Source organism: Coenobita brevimanus, chromosome 114 (assembly GCF_032717465.1).
Source record: "Coenobita brevimanus isolate Jiangsu-jjx chromosome 114, ASM3271746v2, whole genome shotgun sequence".
NCBI lineage: Eukaryota > Metazoa > Arthropoda > Malacostraca > Decapoda > Coenobitidae > Coenobita > Coenobita brevimanus.
In genome coordinates, this window is record NC_137067.1 from 9,900,065 (window position 1) to 9,922,939 (window position 22,875).

At 45.1% G+C, this 22,875-nt stretch overlaps 1 protein-coding gene across 1 annotated transcript; it reads left to right on the forward strand.

The window, feature by feature from the left end:
• The first annotated feature begins 643 nt into the window (after positions 1-643).
• Positions 644-8,760, forward strand: LOC145418383 (uncharacterized). The gene is made up of 5 exons (XM_080286789.1): positions 644-815; positions 1,736-1,893; positions 6,134-6,985; positions 7,298-7,528; positions 8,131-8,760. The coding sequence occupies exons 1-5, from the start codon at positions 644-646 to the stop codon at positions 8,758-8,760; spliced, it is 2,043 nt and encodes a 680-aa protein (XP_080142915.1).
• The last annotated feature ends 14,115 nt before the right edge of the window (positions 8,761-22,875 follow it).

Consider the following 22,875-nt stretch of genomic DNA (forward strand, 5'->3'; position numbering starts at 1 on the left):
TGTTAAGCTTGGTGATGGTTGGTCTGATGGACAAGGTAGATTAGTGGGTAGGTGGACAGGTAGGGGAAATGGTAGGAAGGAGGGGAGGCAGGCTGAGAGACAGGAAAGATATGGCTGATCTGCTAAGGTGGTCGATAGGCTGATATGATAAAATAGGGGTGACTGTTTGCTATATGGCTTGGTAGGTAAGTTATGTACGTTCGGAGATAAGATGGATGGGGTTGATGGGTGGAGTGTTAGGAATGATGATGATAGGCTGAGATAGTAGGAACGGTGATGCCTGTTAAGTAGGGATGATGGTTGGTAGACAGAAGATAGTAAATATTTTGGTGGGTAAGGTAGGAAGATGGGCCCGAAGATGATGAAGGAGTTGATAGGTGCGGTGCTAGGATGGATAGCAGTTGTGGTAAATTGGGGTGATGGCTGATGGTGTGGTAGGTAGGAAGGTCGGATTAGGTGGGTACGACGACAAGTAGAAGGGTCGAGTAGGGTTGATGGGCAGGATGAGATTGATAAGTATTAGGTGGTTAGACGAGAGGTAGGAAGGTCCAGTAGGGTTGATAGGCAGGATAAGATTGATAAGTATTAGGTGGCGAAAGGACAGGCAAGAGGGCGTTTTATGAGCTCGCTGACATGTACCAAAATGGCTCCATCACTTGACAATCCAATCATGAGACAAGTCGCCCCTCACGCACACCAGCCCACAACTACCAATCAATCAGCATCGTTCGTTCACGAAGCTCCTGTAACTAATGGGAATGCAACTGTTACTGATTTTGATATTTATTACGGCCGACGGAGAGCCAACTCGTCAGGTGTGTGTGCAGCTAAGTACGTGATGCAAACCTGGGCCTTCCACACCTGAGAGAGAGAGAGAGAGAGAGAGAGAGAGAGAGAGAGAGAGAGAGAGAGGTCACCCAATTTAAGGAAGGAAATCTCGCATTCCGATAGTGCCTTTCTTATATTATTATAGACACCTGCAAGTGATTTTAATTAATATTAGGGCACACCTGTTGTACTGAGCAGGTAAGGGAAGGCTGTCTCAAAAAATTCACAGTGAAAAATCTCTTAAACTGACAAGAAAAACAAAATGCAAATCGTGTCAATGGATTTAGTGGGTTAAACTGATGTCCATGTTTATGTTTCTTACCTACAGAGAGCGAGAGACTAACAACGAGTGTGTATGTGAGTGAAGTGGAGGGGGGAGACGGAGGAGGAGGCCGAGGATGAGATGGAGGGATGGAATGGAGAGGTATATGAGAGAAGGAGGTGTGAACTTGCGGGAGGGCAGTGAAATGGTGGGAGACAGAGAGACATGGGGGCAATTTGTTTGTGGCAATTCCTTATGGGATTAAGGCGTCTGGCAATAGATAGATAGATAGACAGACAGATAACTAGATAAATAGATAGACTCAACTCTCACTTCCCCCACCTCATTGTCAAGATTTTCGTAGTACGTGTATATACTTTTGAACGAACCTATTCATTTAATTTAACCCACACTGCCATCACCTATCATGCACTACACGTACAGCTGGCCACATGAACCCGGGACAGCATCATGGATAAGGTCTGGCATCTGCTGCACTTAACCCTGGCGTATTTATATGTTAATTGGTGGCAACAACGTGAACGAACAGGGGTGTCAAATATTATACAAGACGGCCAAGTAGGTGTGATGCAGGGATGTCAAATGGTGTAAGCACACTTCCACTTCACATGTTTACTTTCCTAGGTTCATACGTGGCAGCTGTAGACTCGAGACGGATCCACCACCTCACCAGCAGCCTCACGCCCGTCTTCCGTATTTTCTCTTTCACTGTCAAGTTGCTGTATAATTTCTGTGAAGCAATTAGCATACACATAGAATACACATATAAGACGCTTAGGCCAGTGAGATAGAGGTAGGCTTTCGCGAACGTGTGTGGTGTGTGGATGACCGTGGTTTATTTCGCTGGGCACGATGCTGATAGTTCTCCCATCTTTGTACTTATTGTCCTTGTTTCTGGCTTGTACCTCATTTCCTTAGGTGAGATGATGAATAAAGAGCATGTACATGGCTTGCTGTACGTTCATGATGCTAGGAAAAAGAACAATGATTATAATGGGGATAACAGTAAGTTCTATAAACGGGTGACAACATAGCCAGGCTTTTCAGAAGAACGAGGAGAAGCATTGACTTAGGGACCTTTATATTATGCTCAAAGGCTTCTTAATTTTCCCAGTACTTATTACATGGGAAATTTCGTCTGTTAATTAAGGAGGGTCCAATAGCCACAAGTGTCTAATTGATATACAGTTGATAATTAAGGGTCATTGTGTAAAAGAATGGTTTAGGAGGAATTAGACAGTCAAGAAGTTCACGTAACTCATTTCAAAGGCTGTAAAAAAAACCTCCACTGTATCACGGACGGCCAGGCAGGAGATAAATAGGGATTCCATGATGTAAACTTGCCTCGAAATCTCTCCTTATCTGTGAGGTCAAATAGTCTCCAGGATCCTATGACAAAAAATTCCTGCTATTGTCACACGAAATTATTCTGCTCAGTTGTGGCCCCTCGTCGTCTATCTTTCTATTTATCTATCTATTGCCAGATGCCTTAATCCCGTAAGGGGTGGTCACAAACAAATCGCCTCCGTGTCGCCCTGTCCCCAGCCATTTCACTGCCCTGCTCCCCGCTCACACCCCCCTCTCTCATATACCTCTCCACTCCATCCCTCCATCTCATCCTTCACCTCCCCCTCCCTCTCCCCCATTCCACCTCACTCACATACACTCTCCTCATCAGTCACTCACTCTCCATTCTCTCCACATGACCAAACCACCCCGTCGTCTAAGGCATACAAAGGCTATTAAGACAAGTTTCCATTAAAGACGCTCATTGCTTGTCTAAAAACAAGTTATTTTACGTTTCAATATAGCATTAAGCTTTTTTCCACTCCATGATCCACACAGGTCTCCACCATTCACTCCACTCGTCCTTCCACCCATTATTACCATGACGTTTTCTTCCATATATTAGTTTGATCTCGTCAGTTCAAATTAACAGTGACGATGTTTCTCATAGTGAATGGGATAAAAATAATCTCCATTCACCTCTTCCACTGTGAACTGATTACCAAAATATAAAGAAAATTGTGATATGCTAAAGACTTTAAGGTAAAAACAAACATCTTATTGAAGGGAATAAGTCACCTCCCCCCATATCCGACGCTTTCAGCCCCATTCACCCCCCCTTAAAAACTAGAGGTGAATCCCTTGGCTGATCCTCAACCCTTCTACTAAGTTTGATCGAAATCATATCTCTCTCATAAATACACACACACACACACACACACACACACACACACACACACACACACACACACACACACACACACACACACACACACACACACACACAAGCAAAACTTCACAGCCTCTCTTCCTTCACGAACGCGGGTGTAGTAAAAATTTAATAGAGGCCAAATCAGGTATCAAAATAACAGAACGTAGGTCGGGTAATCGAGGGTATCGAACTATTCTCTCTCTCTCTCTCTCTCTCTCTCTCTCTCTCTCGATGTAATTCTTTCTCCTCCATTTTTTCATGGAGGCTGTTATGCCGGAGGGAGAAGTGGCTGGGGAGAGCTTCAACATACGCTCCATTACTGTAATAATAATCGTATTTTTTAGTGAAGATTGGGACACACTTCATCGCTTGAGTTAAAAGTTATGGTCTGTAATGTCTGTGTATCTGGGTGTCAGCAACTTTTCCTCTGGTTTTGTTTTTGATTTTTTTTTCTTAAGTAGTCTAATAAATTCGATACTATTTCATATATATATTCCCAGGGTTCAATTATGGCGGTATGCGAGTCGAGTACCTGTTTCAAATTTAGCTGGATGGTTCAGGTATTTGAAGAATAGCTGATAATGATTAATAAATCTTTAGTAATTGTTCTGTTCATATTGTCAAATGGTTTGTTTCGTTAGTTTAATGAGTTATGTGTATATGGAATTGTTTAATGCAGAGCAAAAGTATGAACCATTAGTTAATGATTTGGTGTATCTCGTATGTATACAAATAAATTTTGGTAACCAGTTACCGAGCTGAGGAGAGAGAGAAGGAAGAGTGGCCTGGCAGTTCCATACCAGCTGTTGCCCGGACTGTGTAGCGCCTCCTGGTGCCTCGTTACTGGTGCTAGTGTTATGGTGAACCTTGGGTGTATGACGGGATTTACACTGTTGCTAAGGGGATGCCCAGTTAAGTGCTGAGATTATAAAGCAGTCGAGTAACTCAGTGCGAGTGACAGTGTTCAGTGGAGGCGGTGGAAGGGCAGCAGTTGTTGTGGAGCTCGGGTAGCATATTCCTTTTGGTTATTTACATATTTTCTGGTATTAATATGCTATGGTACTGTGTCTAGGTTTGGCTGTATCGGAGTCCGAGACTCTGGTAGTTTAAAGGTAGCTGATACCCTGCGAGGTGTACGAGTTCAGTACACCGTTAGTCTGTTTCAGGCCCCCGGGGGGTTATTGTGTGGGGGACTGCGGTGTTGCTTTTAAGTGGGACAGTAATACGTATGGTATTTGGGTGTATGTTATCCTAATTGGTTTCCCTCTAGTCGTGTGTGTGTGTGTGTGTGTGTGTGTGTGTGTGTGTGTGTGTGTGTGTGTGTGTGTGTGTGTGTGTGTGTGTGTGTGTGTGTGTGTGTGTGTGTGTGTGTGTGTGTGTGTGTGTGTGTGTGTGTGTGTGTGTGTGTGTGTGTGTGTGTGTGTGTGTGTGTGTGTGTGTGTGTGTGTGTGTGTGTGTGTGTGTGTGTGTGTGTGTGTGTGTGTGTGTGTGTGTGTGTGTGTGTGTGTGTGTGTGTGTGTGTGTGTGTGTGTGTGTGTGTGTGTGTGTGTGTGTGTGTGTGTGTGTGTGTGTGTGTGTGTGTGTGTGTGTGTGTGTGTGTGTGTGTGTGTGTGTGTGTGTGTGTGTGTGTGTGTGTGTGTGTGTGTGTGTGTGTGTGTGTGTGTGTGTGTGTGTGTGTGTGTGTGTGTGTGTGTGTGTGTGTGTGTGTGTGTGTGTGTGTGTGTGTGTGTGTGTGTGTGTGTGTGTGTGTGTGTGTTGCTAAGTCCCTGTTGTAGGGAGGGGTTTATGTATATATACCGATATATACTGTATGCTTTCGTATATAGCTAAATGTGTTCCATTAGGGAATTGTGTAAGTTTAAATGGGGTTTAAATCTGATATTCGGTATTAAATTTTTAATTGCAAATACAAAGGTTGTTTGTGTATCCTTCTTTGTACATTCTGGTATGTCATTTGTACAGTTAGTTTAAAGAATCTGGAGACACCCACTTTGGGGTGACATATGGCGACCTCCTGCCAGGATACCAGAATTTACAAAGAGGATTTGTGGGGTTTGAGTGCTGACAGTATTAACCTCAAAATGTCCGACCTTGGGACTTTGGTCAGTTTAGGAAAGGAGTTGGGATATGAAGGAGAAGAGCTGAGAAAATTTATTGAAGCTGAAAGAAGTTACGTTGAACAGAATAGGAGAGCAGAAAGGGCAGAACGACGACAGGAGGACAAAGACCAATTAGAAATTGAGTAAGAGAGGCTAAGACAATTAAAAGAGCGATTGAACTTGGAAGAGCGACTTGCTCAGACTAGGGGTCAGATGGTTACTCAGTCAACTAAGGAGGGGGTGGCGGAAGTGTTAGAGCCGTCGTTGGTACAGATGCAAGTTAAAGGTCCTTCACTGCCACCTTTTGACGAGAAAACTGACGACAAGGGATCATATATACGACGATTTGAAATTTTTGCTAGGGCTGTGGGATGGCCAGAGGATAGGTGGGCAGTGTTACTTAGTTCCTATCTAAAGGGCCTTGCACTGGAGGTGTATTCAAGACTCAGTGCGGAGGAAGCTGTGCATTATGGGTGTGTTAAGACTGCTCTTATGGACCGATTTGAGTGCACGGAAGAAGGATTTCGGAAGAGATTTCGTACGTCAAAACCACAAAGTTTTGAGAAAGTATCACAATTTATAACTAGGCTGCAAAATTTGTTAAGCAGGTGGACAGAGTTATCTAATACAGATAAATCACTCGAAGGGGTGTGTGAATTAATTGTAGCAGAATAATTTCTTGATTGTTGTGGAAAAAACTTGCAGGTATATCTACGAGAACGAACACCACAGAACCTGCAGGAGATGATAAATCTTGCAGAAGGTTTTGTCCGAGCTCATGGTGGATTACTACAGAATGCCCGTACACCATGCTGCTCCTCTTCAGGGGTAAAGAAACCCGATGCTGCAGTGCAACAGAGTGAGGACCAAAGTAATAAGAGGACATTATTTGTAGAGAAAGGATTGTGTTTCAAATGTGGGAAACCAGGTCATCAGGCACGACAATGTAATGCGCGTACAGGTTACACGAGTCGACCACAAGTGAATCTCTGTACAGAGACTGATTCTAACCCAGGCAGTGAGGACGAGACTTCCAGGAATAAACTGTGTGGAGAGACAGTAGACGTAGTGAGTGCTTTAGCGAGGATGCCAGTTTCCAAAGGGTTTATGTGTGGCCATGCGGTGGATGTACTGCGCGACACGGGATGCAGTACGGTAGTAGTAAAGAAAGGACTGGTACCGAAGGAGTGCTTCACGGGACAGCAAAGGAAGGTGAGACTCGTCAATGGACAGGTGGAACAGCATCCGCTGGCAAAATTTGAAATTCAAACTCCATACTACACGGGACAAGTGGAGGCAGTTTGCATGGATGATCCAGTTTATGAATTAATAATTGGGAATATTGCAGGTGCTACAAAATTAGAAAGTCTACTAGAGAGCCATGCTGTTGCAACCAGGGCAGCATCCCAGAAAACTCGTACCACAAAGAAGTTAAAGGTTGTGGACAACTTACAACTAGATGCACAAGACATGGAGGCCCAGCAGGATGACGAACAATTACGCTGTTGGCTCAAATATGCACAAGATAACCATTCTGGGTTTCAAACCGTTAAGAAAGCTAGTTTCTCTGTGGAAAAGGGTTTGTTATTTAGAACAAAGTGTGTTCAAGGGAAGGATATAAGACAGTTGGTTTTACCTACGAAATTTAGAGAGATGGTGATGAGTATTGCCCATGAATCGCCTTTTGGAGGACATTTGGGAAGTGATAAAACGTTGGGGAAGATAGAACAGGAGTTTGCGTGGCCTGGAATGGGGGCTGATGTTAAAAGATTTTGTTTATCCTGTGACATTTGCCAACGTACAGTTCCCAAAGGGAAGGTGGGTAAAGTACCATTAGGTGAGGTTCCCTTGATTGATACACCCTTTCAGAGAGTGGCAGTGGATTTGGTGGGGCCCATTGAACCCAGAAGTGAGTCCGGTAAGCGCTACATTTTGACCCTGGTGGATTATGCCACTCGATATCCTGAAGCAGTGGCACTGAGAAAAGTGGACACAGAGACCGTGGCAGAGGCTCTGCTGGAGATATTTTCAAGGGTGGGTGTACTGGAAGAAATTGTTTCTGACAGAGGCTCTCAATTCACTTCTGATATGATGGGAGAGGTAAGGAGGTTGCTTTCCATTCGTCATCTTCCCACTACTCCCTATCATGCACAGGCAAATGGACTGGTTGAGAGGTATAACGGAACACTTAAGCATATGTTGAAAAAAATCTGTGCTGAGCAGCCAAAGTTATGGGATAGGTACCTTCCCGCTGTTCTTTTTGCCTACAGGGAGGCTCCCCAGGCTAGCCTAGGGTTCTCCCCTTTTGAACTTTTGTATGGGCGGACAGTCAGGGGCCCCCTTAGTATTTTGAGGGAGTTATGGGACAAGGAAAAACAGGAAGGAGAAGTGCTTACTAGCTACCAATACGTTTTTAACCTGAGAGAAAGATTGGAGGAGACTTGTAGACTAGCAAAGGAACAGCTGGAAAAGTCAAAAGCTAAGTATAAACGCTATTTTGACAAGAATGCCAAAGAGAGAGAGTTTTCTATTGAGGACAAAGTATTGCTTTTGCTCCCAACTGCAAATAATAAATTGCTTCTACAGTGGAAAGGTCCATACACCATCCAACGTAGGAAAGGTCAAATGGATTACGAAATAGAAATTAATGGGAAATTTAAAGTGTTTCATCCCAATATCTCAAGTGTTATTTCACCAGGCAGAATGGGAATTCAGGAACAGATGATGTTGGGGCTGTAATCGAAGATGAGGAAGACTACGAGAGTGAAGATTTGGTTCTGCCCGGGGTACAGGGTAAGGAGTCCTACACCGATGTACACATCAACCCATATCTATCTACGGAGCAGCAAACCCAAGTAAGAGAACTTCTGCAAAGATTTAGTCCAGTATTGTCCATTAAACCTGGCTTGACATCTTTGCTTGAGCATAAGATAGAGCTAACCAAACCACAGATAGTGCGATCTCGACCCTATACCATTCCATATGCTTTAAGAGAATCCATAAATGGGGAGATAGAACTGATGAAAAAATGGGATATCATTGAGCCTTCTAACTCACCTTTTTCAACACCAATGGTGGTAGTCAAAAAGAAAGATTCGTCCAACCGCATATGTCTGGACTTTAGGAAATTGAATGCCTTAACTGTTTTTGATTGTGAGCCAATGGCTGACCCAGATTACATTTTTGGAGTGTTGAATGGAAGCAAGTTTTTCACGAAGATTGATTTGAGTAAGGGATACTGGCAGATCCCACTAGAAGAGGACAGTAAACCTACACTGCATTCCAAACAGATGAAGGATTATTCCAGTTCAAAGTTCTCCCCTTCGGATTAGTCAACGCTCCAGCTAGTTTTAACCGGCTAATGAGGAAGGTGTTTCAAGGTATGGCGGGAGTACAGCACTTTTTGGACGACATATTAATCCACACACAGACGTGGGAGGAACACTTGGTCATCTTGGGTGAGGTGTTACGGAAGCTGAAAGAGGCAGGAATTACAGCTCGTCCCTCCAAATGCCATGTGGGCATGGCCAGCTTGGAATATCTGGGCCACGGTGTGGGGGGTGACAGGCTTCAACCAATGAAGGACAAAGTAACCAGTATCATTGAAGCTCCCACACCTAGGACAAAGAAGGAACTCCGGTCTTTTCTTGGACTTAGTGGATATTATAGAAGGTTTATTCCCCACTACTCAACCATTGCTGCTCCCCTCACTGAACTAACTAGGAAACAGAAACCAAATGTGTTGGAATGGACTGATAGGGAAAATAATGCATTTCAAACATTGAAGTTGCGTATCTCCAGACATCCTGTGTTGTTGCTGCCAGATGTGAATCGGCCCTTTACTCTACGAACAGATGCCTCTGACCAAGGATTGGGTGCTGTACTACTGCAGGAGCAAGATGGAGTGAAGATACCTGTCGCGTATGCAAGTAGAAAACTGTTACCCAGGGAGAGAAACAACTCAGTTATAGATAAAGAATGGCTTGCTCTAGTGTCTGGTGTAAAAAAGTTTGAGGCATACTTGTATGGGCACCCGTTTAATTTGGAAACTGATCATAAGCCACTTGTGTACTTGCAATCCGCTAAGAACCTTAATGGGAGGTTGATGAGATGGGCCTTATTTCTGTAGCCATTCACGTTGAATATGAAGGTCAATAAGGGTAGTGAAAATGTAGGAGCCGATTACTTGAGCAGAATGTAATAAGAAAATAGATTTTCTTCTTAAATGGGGAGGTATTGTCAGCAACTTTTCCTCTGGTTTTGTTTTTGATTTTTTTTTTCTTAAGTAGTCTAATAAATTCGATACTATTTCATATATATATTCCCAGGGTTCAATTATGGCGGTATGCGAGTCGAGTACCTGTTTCAAATTTAGCTGGATGGTTCAGGTATTTGAAGAATAGCTGATAATGATTAATAAATCTTTAGTAATTGTTCTGTTCATATTGTCAAATGGTTTGTTTCGTTAGTTTAATGAGTTATGTGTATATGGAATTGTTTAATGCAGAGCAAAAGTATGAACCATTAGTTAATGATTTGGTGTATCTCGTATGTATACAAATAAATTTTGGTAACCAGTTACCGAGCTGAGGAGAGAGAGAAGGAAGAGTGGCCTGGCAGTTCCATACCAGCTGTTGCCCGGACTGTGTAGCGCCTCCTGCTGCCTCGTTACTGGTGCTAGTGTTATGGTGAACCTTGGGTGTATGACGGGATTTACACTGTTGCTAAGGGGATGCCCAGTTAAGTGCTGAGATTATAAAGCAGTCGAGTAACTCAGTGCGAGTGACAGTGTTCAGTGGAGGCGGTGGAAGGGCAGCAGTTGTTGTGGAGCTCGGGTAGCACATTCCTTTTGGTTATTTACATATTTTCTGGTATTAATATGCTATGGTATTGTGTCTAGGTTTGGCCGTATCGGAGTCCGAGACTCTGGTAGTTTAAAGGTAGCTGATACCCTGCGAGGTGTACGAGTTCAGTACACCGTTAGTCTGTTTCAGGCCCCCGGGGGGTTATTGTGTGGGGGACTGCGGTGTTGCTTTTAAGTGGGACAGTAATACGTATGGTATTTGGGTGTATGTTATCCTAATTGGTTTCCCTCTAGTCTTTGTGTGTGTGTGTGTGTGTGTGTGTGTGTGTGTGTGTGTGTGTGTGTGTGTGTGTGTGTGTGTGTGTGTGTGTGTGTGTGTGTGTGTGTGTGTGTGTGTGTGTGTGTGTGTGTGTGTGTGTGTGTGTGTGTGTGTGTGTGTGTGTGTGTGTGTGTGTGTGTGTGTGTGTGTGTGTGTGTGTGTGTGTGTGTGTGTGTGTGTGTGTGTGTGTGTGTGTGTGTGTGTGTGTGTGTGTGTGTGTGTGTGTGTGTGTGTGTGTGTGTGTGTGTGTGTGTGTGTGTGTGTGTGTGTGTGTGTGTGTGTGTGTGTGTGTGTGTGTGTGTGTGTGTGTGTGTGTGTGTGTGTGTGTGTGTGTGTGTGTGTGTGTGTGTGTGTGTGTGTGTGTGTGTGTGTGTGTGTGTGTGTGTGTGTGTGTGTGTGTGTGTGTGTGTGTGTGTGTGTGTGTGTGTGTGTGTGTGTTGCTAAGTCCCTGTTGTAGGGAGGGGTTTATGTATATATACCGATATATACTGTATGCTTTCGTATGTGTTCCATTAGGGAATTGTGTAAGTTTAAATGGGGTTTAAATCTGATATTCGGAATTTAATTTTTAATTGCAAATACAAAGGTTGTTTGTGTATCCTTCTTTGTACATTCTGGTATGTCATTTGTACAGTTAGTTTAAAGAATCTGGAGACGCCCACTTTGGGGTGACACTGGGGTGCTTTGTAACTCTCTCTCTCTCTCTCTCTCTCTCTCTCTCTCTCACACACACACACACACACACACACACACACACACACACACACACACACACACACACACACACACACACACACACACACACACACACACACACACACACACACACACACACACACACACACACACACACACACACACACACACACACACACACACACACACACACACACACACACACACACACACACACACACACACACACACACACACACACACACACACACACACACACACACACACACACACACACACACACACACACACACACACACACACACACACACACACACACACACACACACACACACACACACACACACACACACACACACACACACACACACACACACACACACACACACACACACACACACACACACACACCCTCCTTTACTCAGGCCATCACCCTACAGACCACAAAAATGTGAGTCGAGTGAGTCAGGTGGGTCGTTAACCAAGAATCTCGGTCACGGGCCAAGTTTTTGCCACATCACCTTCATATCTTTACTTGAATTACAGGTATTACTATTTATTTGTTCTGTAGTGAGACGAGCAGCTTAGGAGGGAATCATAATAAAGTAACTGAAGAGCGAGTCACAAAGAAGTTATGTTGAGAATATAGGGCTGGGGTCAGAAGTTAGAAGTAGTGGCGTATAGCTATGGCATGGGGGGGGGGCATGGTGAGCGCCCCCCTCCAGTCAGACCCAAGGCCTTCCCACTGCCCTTCCCCTATGTGGAATTTCAGCAGTGAATCCCCCTCAAAATAGGGATTGGCCCCACCTTGGCTCCCCCATTTGTGACTATGCTACTGGTTCGGAGGGTATGTTTCCTGTCAACACTTCTGGTATGCCGATAAATTTATGTGGAGAAAGTACGGTTACGGTCAGGAGTTATAGCGAGATGACGATACAATTTGTGGTCACTAACTCTGTCCTGACGGCATCAAAAGCTAGGAGTGTTCTGTGTGGTGGCCTAGCTGATTTGATGTGTTAGGTCTGTAAGATGAATGTTTGTGGAGTGGAGTGGCCTATAACCGTGTTGTGATGGGGCTAGGAGAATGTGAGGTGTAACTAATTGTAATACCAGTCGTTCAGTGACTTTGGAGAGGGTGCAGAGGAGTGTGATGGGGCGGTGTGAGGAGGGTAACGGCCGTTGTTGGGTTTGGGGATAGTGATGATAGTACCATGCTTCCAGATGTTGGGTATAATGTTGTGTGAGTAGCTGTAGTTTGATATGTTGGTGAATGCTTGTATGCCTTGTGGTCCAAGATGTTTAAAGGGAATGTTGTATATGTTGTCTGGTCCACAGGCAGATGAGTGCTTAAGGTTGCTAATGATGTGCTTCGTCTGGTTGTAAGTGAAAGGTGCGAAGTCTGTGTCTGTGGGGAACTGTCTCTTGCGTCGGATGACACGTCGGTCGTCGAGATGAGGGTTTACATGACTACGTGTCAAAAGTGATTCATGACGGTGTTTACTTGTTGTTTGTCTGAGGGTATGGTGTCTGTTGTTGTGATGGCAGCATGTGATTGTGTAGTGTTGCTGTTGGAGAGAGTGATGCTGTTTAGTGTCTTGTAGAGTTGCTGGTGTCTGTTTTGTGATCAAGTGTTTGGAGATAATTATTCCTATTTGGTGTTTGCTGCTCAGATATTTTATTGTTTATTAGCGTGTTGAGTTTTTGTATTTGTTGTATGGTGTCTTGTGTATGGGGTGTTGGGGAGTGTCGTAGTGTGTCACGTAGACTGATGAGGCCTCGAGTTTCTAGAGTGAAGTTGGGGTTGTGTCTCTTTCTGTTGCCTCTGGGGATGTCTTTTGTCTGCATTTTGCATAATTGTATTGAAAGTGTGCACAGCAGTGTTGATATTTGTGATGGGTGTACTGTTTAGTGTTTCAAAGTGTTGTTTTGTTTCAGTTGTGAAGGCCTCCCAGTTGGCACTCCTATAATTAGTGTGTGCGTGTGTCTGTGGCCAGCTGGGGTGATTCTCGTTTTGGTAGTGATGATAATTGGGAGATGTATTTGTTGATGGGTCTTGGATTGCTCCCGATGTCACCGGCTAGATGAAGTCTTTGAAAAATGACCTCCGGGAAGGCATTTTTCGGTGTAGAAAAAAGTGTTGTTGTGTGTGCTGTGTTGGGAGATGTGGTACTTGCCCAGGCGACCAAAGCCACTCCCAGGTTCTCGGACGGGGGGGTTTGTGGTGGTTTGGCCCTCATGCTGTCCTCCTCCTTTGCTTCGACAGCTTCTGGGGAGTGGACCCAATACGAAGACGCCACCTCTCCGGGTTACCACAGTTACCCCACTTGGTGTTCCCGTACTTATTTTACCTAACAGCCCCTAAAGGATGTATGAATACCTGAGTTGAGTGGCACCAGTACATCACAGGCACACTGATTCACTCTCACTACACCTTCACCATCACTCCCTAGCCACTCCATCACTATCACAGCCACACTGAATCACTCTCACTACACCTTCACCATCACCATCACTCCCTAGCCACTCCATCACTATCACAGCAACACTGAATCACTCTCACCACACCTTCACCTCACTCCCTAGCCACTCCGTCACTATCACAGCCACACTGATCACTCTCACAACACCTTCACCATCAGTCCCTAGCCATTCCATCACTATCACAACCACACAATCACTCTCACTACACCATCACCATCATTCCCTAGCCAATCCATCACTATCACAACCACACTGAATCATTCTCACTACACCTTCACCATCACTCACTAGTAACGCCATCACTATCACAGCCGCACTTAATCACTCTCACTACACCTTCATTTCACCATCACCCCCTAGCCACTTCATCACTATCACAACTACATTGAATCACTCTCACTACACCTTCACTATCATTCCCTAGCCACTCCATCACTATCACAGCCACACTGAATCACTCTCACTACACATTCACTATCACCATCACTCCCTAGCCACTCCATCACTATCACAGACACAATCACTGTCACTACACCTTCATTTCACCATCATCCCCTAGCCACTTCGTCACTATCACAACTACACTGAATCACTCTCACTACACCTTCACTATCACCATCATTCCCTAGCCACTCCATCACTATCACAGCCACACTGAATCACTCGCACTACACTTTCACCATCATGATCACTTCCAAGCCACTCCATCACCATCACAGCCACACTTATCACTCTCACTACACTTTCACTAACACCATCACTCCCTAGCCACTCCATCACTATCACACACACTTATCACTCTCACTATACTTTCACTATCACTATCACTCCCTAGTCACTCCATCACCATCACATCCACTTACTATCACTCACAAAATCACTCTCTCATTAAGCCTTACACTTAATACAAAATGATGAAAAAACAAAAGGACTAAGAAAGATGTCAAAATAAATCGTAATACAGAAAACAGAGACAGAAATGAAAGTTTAATTTACGTAAGAGGTAGGTTACGAGAAGAGGGGAAAACAGATAATGAGGAAAAGGTGAATTTATTGAAAAAAAAAAAAAGGAAAAACTGCAAGATGTTAAGAACGAATGAAAAGAAACAGGAGATTTAAAAAAAAAAAAGACCTGTAAAAGTGAAAAATACGAGTAATGAGAGAGAGAGAGAGAGAGAGAGAGAGAGAGAGAGAGAGAGAGAGAGAGAGAGAGAGAGAGAGAGAAATAATCCCACATTATTAGTAATTTCAAAAAAATAGGCCTTAAAACCTAAATGTCAAAGATTCCAAATTTAGCAGCAAAAATGTACTAAATTGGAATCTGGCCAAAAAAAGAGAAGGAGAACGAGAATGTGAGGGCGGTGAAGGTGAGGGCGATGAAGGAAGTGAGGGGGGTGAAGGAGGTGAGGGGGTGAAGGAGGTGAGGGGGATGAAGGAGGTGACGAGGATGGAGGAGGTGAGGGGGATGGAGGAGGTGAGGGGGATGAGGGAGATGAGGGGGTGAAGGAGGTGAAGGGGGTGGAGGAGGTGACGAGGATGGAGGAGGTGATGGGGAGGGAGGAGGTGAGGGGGATGAGGGAGATGAGGGGGTGAAGGAGGTGAAGGGGGTGGAGGATGTGAAGGGGATGAGGGAGGTTAGGGGGAAGGAGGAGGTGAGGGGGTTGAGGAAGGTGAGGAGGATAAGGGAGGTGAGGGGGATGAAGGAGGTGAGGGGGATGAAGGGGGTGAAGGAGGTGAGGGGGATGGAGGAGGTGAGGGCGATGAAGGGGGTGATGGGGATGAAGGGGGTGAGGGGATTGAGGGAGGTGATGGGGATTGAGGGAGGTGAAAGAGGTGAGGGCGGTGAAGGAGGTGAGGGGCATGACGGAGGTAAGGGCGGTGAAGGAGGTGAGGGGGATGACGGAGGTAAGGGCGGTGAAGGTAAGAGAGATGGAGGTGATGGAGGTGAAGGCCGCCCAAACCAACATCCTCAATGGCCACCTCATCCTGGAGGCTAAGTCAGCCCAGGACCAAGGCACACACCGCCCCGCCCATGGGTGTTTTGCAGGACTTTGGGGGCCGCTCTCTCTGGAGGAAGGGAGGGATGGAGGGAGAGAGGGAGGGAGGATAGGAAGAGACGGAAAGAAGGGAGGGAGGGAGGGGGGAGAGGGAGATACGGAGAGAAGGAGAGAGGCAGAGGGAGCTTTTTGGCCCCGGACACACACCGCCCCGCCCTTGGGTGTTTTAAAGATTTTGAGGGCCGCTCTCTCAGTAGGGAGGGAGGGAGGAAGGGAGAGAGTTTTTTTTTGTTCCTGGGTACACACCGCCCCGCCCTTGGGTGTTTTAAAGGTTTTGGGGCCGTTCTCTCAGTAGGGAGGGAGGGAGGAGAGGAGAATTTTTTAGGCCGCGGTCACACACTGTCCAGCCCTTGGGTGTTTTAAAGGTTTTTGGAGCCGCTCTCTTCGTAGGGAGGGTGGGAAGGAGGGAGGAAGGGAGAGAGTTTTTTCGTTCTGGGCACACACCGCCCCGCCCTTGGGTGTTTTAAAGGTTTTGGGGGCGCTCTCTTCGTAGGGAGGGAGGGAAAGAGGGAGGAAGGGAAAGAGTTTTTTCGCCCCGGGCACACACTGCCCCGCTCTTGGGTGTTTTAAAGGTATTGGGGTCGCTCTATCACTAGGGAGGGAGAGAGGAGGGAAGAGAGCTTTTTTTGGCCCTGGGCACACACCGCCCCGCCCTTGGGTGTTTTAAAGATTTTGAGGGCCGCTCTCTCGGTAGGGAGGGAGGGAGGAAGCGAGAGAGTTTTTTGGCCCTGGGCACACACCGCCCCGCCCTTGGGTGTTTTAAAGGTTTTTGGGGCCGCTCTCTTGGTAGGGAGGGAGGGAAGGAGGGAGGAAGGGAGAGAGTTTTTTGGCCCTGGGCACACACCGCCCCGCCCTTGGGTGTTTCAAAGATTTTGGTGGCCGCTCTCTAGGTAGGGAGGGAGGGAGGGAGGGAGGAAGGGAGAGAGTTTCTTGGGCCCGGGCACACACCGCCCCGCTCTTGGGTGTTTTAAAGGTTTTGGGGGCCGCTCTATAGGTTCGGAGGGAGGGAGAAAGATAGAGAGTTTTTTTGGCCCTGGGCTCACACCACCCAGCCCTCGGGTGTTTTAAAGGTTTTGGGGGCTGCTCTCTCGGTAGGGAGGGAGGGAAGAAGGGAGGAAGGGAGAGAGTTTTTTGGCCCTGGGCACACACTGCCCAGCTCATGGGTATTTCAAAGGTTTTTGGGGTCGCTCTCTCAGTAGGGAGGGAGGTATGAGGGGAGAGTTTTTTTGGCCCTGGGCGCATACTGCCCAGCCCTTGGGTGTTTTAAAGGTTTTTGGGGCTGCTGCCTTTGTAGGGAAGGAGGGAAGGAGGGAGAAAGGGAGAGAGTTTTTAGGCCTCAGGCACACACTGCCCAGCCCTTGGGTGTTTTAAAGGTTTTGGGGGCCGCTCTCTCGGTAGGGAGGGAGGGAGGAAGCGAGAGAGTTTTTTGGGCCTGGGTACACACCGCCCCACCCTTGGGTGTTTTAAAGGTTTTGGGGGCCGCTCTCTTGGTAGGGAGGGAGGGAAGGAGGGAGGAAGGGAGAGAGTTTTTTGGCCCTGGGCACACACCGCCCCGCCCTTGGGTGTTTTAAAGGATTTTGGGCCGCTCTCTCGGTAGGGAGGGAGGGAGGGAGGGAGAGAATTTTTTGGCCCGGGGCACACACTGCCCCACCCTTGGGTGTTTTAAAGATTTTTGGGCTTGTCTCTCAGGAGGAAGGGAAGGAGGAAGGGAGAGAGTTTTTTGGGCCCGGGCACACACCGCCCCGCTCTTGGGTGTTTTAAAGGTTTTGGGGGCCACTCTCTCGGTAGGGAGGAAGGGAGGGAGGGAGGGAGATAGTTTTTCGGCCCCGGGCGGACACTGCCCTGCCCTTGGGTGTTTTACAGTTTTGGGGGCTGCTCTCTCCGTAGGGAGTGAGGGAGGAAGGGAGGGAGTTTTTTCTCCCCAGGCACACACTTTCCCACCATTGGGTGTTTTACAGCTTTTGGGGGCCACTCTCTATTGAGGGAGGGAGGGAGGGAGAGAGGGAGTTTTTTTGCTCCGGGTGGACATCGCCCCACCCTTGGGTGTTTTTCAGCCTTTGGTGTCCACTCTCTATGGAAGGAGGGAGGGAAGAGGGAGAAAGGGAGGTGTTTGGCCCTGGCCAGACACCTCCCCGCATTTGGGTGTTTTACAGCTTTTTGGGGCCGCCTTCTCTGGAGGGAGGGAGGGAGAGGAGGGAGAGTTCAGCCACTTATACACAGATAAACATTCTGGAGCAGGTACTTAAATGGTTATCACAGGCGGGAACAGTTGGCCGTGGGTGTCACTGCATTTGGATTTTGCCGCATTTAGACGATACATTCTGACCGAGGCATGCAAAGTAGTTCACGAGACAGCAATCAGCTCTGCCCCATGAAGGTGCTCTCAGACCTTGCCACTAAAATACATGTAATAGGAACTAGAAACCGATTTATGCGCCGTAAAGAATGTGATTAGTCATTAAGGGTGGCTGGGACGAGGGTAAAGAGTGTTGGTACAGATACACAGCCACGGGAGTGGGTGCTACCCTTGCCATGGTAAGGAATGCTGGTACAAACATTATTTATCTATCTGTCTATCTTTGTGTGTCTGTATATCTATGTCTTCCTACCTATTTACAAGACTGACGGGCAGACAGACATAAGCATTATACACATATCTCTTCGACTTTAAAGATTTGCCAATAATATTAAATGCAAAACATTAAATTCAAATGCCTTTCCTCTTCATCAGATCATTATCCACTCCCTTCAACCAAACCACAGATCACGTTCCCACCCTGGTGACTACTTATGTTGAGAAAGGTATAAAAAAGCAAAGTTATGGTCAAATTAATGTTACCCCTGAGAACATGCCTGTCGGTCGTCAATTAATTGAACAGGAATATAATGCCAGACTAAATAAATGATGATACAGGTAAAAATAATAAAGAGAGAAACAGCAGGGTTCATGAGGGTTGCCTGGAGAAGAAATGGAGACCGAATGATTGTACGGAGAAAAAGATTTAGTCAGTTTAGTCACTTGTAGCTGCACTGGGGTTCTCTCTGATGCCATGCTATTCTCGTGGATGACACAAGATTATTTACAGACGAAAGATTAGTCAGACTGACGCTTTATCTGCACTGTTTTCTTAGCTGAAGAAAATCGTCTGACAATAGCGACAATACAGTACCTAATTAATAGCCATCGCAGTGTGCATGTCTACTATATTACTCTAGTGACCGATTTTTCCACACACCTAACTTAGGATATAAACTGTACTTTACACGTCCAAGCCACGTTTCGCGGGTCCTGAAGGGTAACTGATACGCAGGGCTGTCGGAAATCACTTTGTTCCTGTGAAGAAGTAATCAATCCGCACCCATTGCTTCACACACGGGTATAAGTGTGGAAGGCTTTAGCAGTATTGGGTGAAAGTGCAGAGGTTAATTTCTGCTTAATAGTTGTGTCTGTAAATGAAAGTCGATAAGTCATACATTAAACCTGGAATGACTTCGAACAAGAACACATAAAAGATCATAGTACCACACCCTCAAAAAGTGGCACTGCTCCATTTTTTACTTGCACAGTGCTTTCCATAACTGAATAAAACAGTAACCAGAGTAATACACGAAATGCTAACGTTCCAGCTGGAGGGTTAAGGGCTGACAGTACAAAGTTTGTGTCTTTTTGTTCGTAGATGCTTGTGTGTGCGGTCCCTGTCACTGTTTGTCACCTAACCTAATGCCAAAAGACCTAATCTAACCTACTATAACAGCAGCCAACGCAAGCTAAACCACCCTAACCTAAACCTTCGCGGAAAAAAAAAAAAAATGTGGGAGGGTGAAGCGGAATGTCCAGCATGTGTACGACTGTGGGCTGGGGGAACATGCACTGACAATAAAGATATTGATATAGGGTTTGGATGCTGGATTTTGTGAGAACGTGAACCAAGCCCATACGGGAGCCTGTTATACCAACGTCACACGAATACGATGGGCAGTATTATCCTGTGTTGAAGATGCTTACTTCCGCCTCTTCAATACCTGTCTATCTATGTGTAACTTTCAACCTATCTATATACTTCGACATGCGTGTTAAACAGAGACATGAAATTAAGAATGGGAGTAATATATTCAGACAACAGAGTGAGAGACAAACTATGAGCTGAATAAATTGGTACTTACAGATTATGTAGACCATGTACTGTACAATTACTTACCGTACCTGAAACAGTACAAACCAAATTAGCCGATACTACACTGCTCTGATTAATAACATTTGGACAATATAATTTACATAAATAAACATAAACAGTTCCATACTTCATATGACTATCCTAATATAACAAACTTTATACGTTGATATATTAATTGTAATCAATAAATAAATCAATAAATATGACCGCTACTATGAACACAGGATTGCTATTTACAATAATAAAATAATTCCCACTATCAGCAAGCTGAAATGGCCCTCTGTGTGTAAACTTTACCTCGAGCATTTTCTCATAGGTATGGTGTGTGCATCCTCACCTGCACTTCACCTTGTCTCAGCCTCTCTTCCTGTTGTTACGAGCAAGCAAGCACAGCGATGCTTACACACACACACACACACACACACACACACACACACACACACACACACACACACACGGCTAGTGCTATAGTATATTAGATGACGAGTGGACATGTAAGGATAAAAAGTAGACACGAAGATAATATGGAGTGGACAAGGAGATAAGGATAAGGTGAAGAGGAGGAGATAAGGATAAAGAGTGGAAATGGAAGAAGAGCACAGAGGGGACGAAAATGAGGAAGAAACAGAAATAAGACATAAGGATAAAGAGGCCAGGAGAAGGGTGACAAGAAGTTAGGAAAACGAGAAGAAATTTAAGTGAAGGGAAAAGGAAAGAAAGACGAAGGAGAAGGGGGAGTGGAAGAAATGTTGTCTAAGAATAAGAACCAGTTAAGTTTGCACATAATACAATATGTAAACCAAACCAGGCGTGCACTTTAGACAAAAAATGTTACGAAAGAGATAGTTGCAATTGGAAGAGAAACAGAATGGAAATTCATATTGTAGGAGGGAGTGATGGTGATGCACTGTGAGTGATGGGATGTGAGTAATATGCAAGAGAGGCCGATCCAGCCATATGATATAATGTAATGATAAGTCTGACAATAAGAGTGTGCATATGCTCTATACCCACACTGTGATACTGTGTTATGTTGAAAGTAGTTTCAGCCAATCATTGACTCTGCTTAGTTAAAGCTGTTCTGTTACCATAAAATACCAATTTCAGTATTTTGAGAGAGAGAGAGAGAGAGAGAGAGAGAGAGAGAGAGAGAGAGAGAGAGATTATGCAGGGATGGTGTGAGTGGCCGTGTTAATCCCTTCACTACAAGACAGTGATCTTCCAAAGAACGAAAAGAAAATGATCTGGCGGTATCAAGAACAAAATAAGTCAGTACTGCACTGTAGGACTTAATGGAGATTGCCTTTATCCACTTCATTATTGGGGCTCCATCCTAAACTGAAGAATGTCGTGTGGCGGCAGGGAGAATGTATTACAATAGTCATCGTAATGAAGAAAGTAATATGGAAATATGATGAAAGGCAACATGAGATAATGGTGAGCTGAGAGGCTGAGACAGTGATGGAGAATGGGAAAAGAGGAAGGCAGAAGCAGAATTTAACAAAGAAGAGGAAAAGAGGAAATATGCTAAAAATATATGTACAATTGAAACCGAAAGAAAAAAATGAGGGAGGACACAGTGATGATCTACCTCGGCAGCAGGTAAGTTTTAGTACAATAAATGTGAAAGGTCTTTGCCCCTTCAAAGCAGTTCAGTACAATACTTGACAGACTTCGAAATTATGAAGGTCGAAGAATCCTTCAACTCCATCACTCTGAAATATCTCCAGTAAAATAAATAAAATCAACCGGTGGCTTTCAAAAATAGCATACATTACCTATTTCAAGGGTTAGCAGTATTTTATAACCCATAACTGATGCTGAGGGAAACAACAGAAGTTTACAGATACATGTAAAATGGTTGGGGAGGGAATTCTATTGGACTGGTATTGTTAAGTAGTGAGTTAAAAAGATAAGGAAAGGTTATATATACAGAAAAAGAAACATGCTTTTGGTGATGGTCGTCACATAACGGGTATGATAAGCAAGGTATGGTTACATCCATAGAGATCTCTGCAAATAATCGTTATTGTCATCATCATGATCATCATCATCATTACCATCATTATGTCTACTGTGAAAGCGCTGTGATAGATGATCTTACTATTTTTTTTTTTTTCACAGTGAAGTAAGCTCTCCCCAAAAAAGTATCGGCCCCTTAGGGTACGATGGCTGTGAAAATGAGCAACTTCCGCGGACACACATGAGTCTATAAATGTGGTGCCTCAAAACATATACCACTCAGTATGTGATTCTTTTTGCAATTTTGAGTTCTAATAATTACCAAAGATGATAATCACACTTGTAATTACAGGATGCCCCACATATTACAATGCTTCGTCCATGTTTCAGAATGATACATGCTATAATGGGGTCGATATTTTTTTGGGTGGTGTACATGAAGAGCCATTGTGTGCAGCGGTGACAGGCAGGTGATGGTGGTGGTGGTGGCGTTTGATCTGGTCTGGTTCAAGTGAAGAATTGATTCCCCACGGCGAGGTGACGACACACTGGCATCCCCGTGAGTCCGTGACTCTGTTTTTGTCTTCCTCGTCGCTCCCTTTTTCCTGACTAGGCAGGAGGATCGACAGAGATAAGGAAGTAAAGTAGATGGCAGGAAGAGGAAAGTAGCTTTTGCTGCCGTTCATTAATCATAATACTTTCGCTAGCCGACGTGTTTCCTCTCTTTCGTTGCATCTCTACAGGTCCATTCTCTCTCTCTCTCTCTCTCTCTCTCTCTCTCTAACAAACTGCTATCTCATTGCCTTCTTGAAACCTTTTTGGTTACCATTAGACCTTTCAACCGAAGAAAATATTTCGTTTTAATTCATTCTTAACAAGTCTTAACGATTTTTTTCAGCTGGAGATATTTTATGAACTGGAGACTTGTCAGCTTCATAACTGCTTTCCTCAAG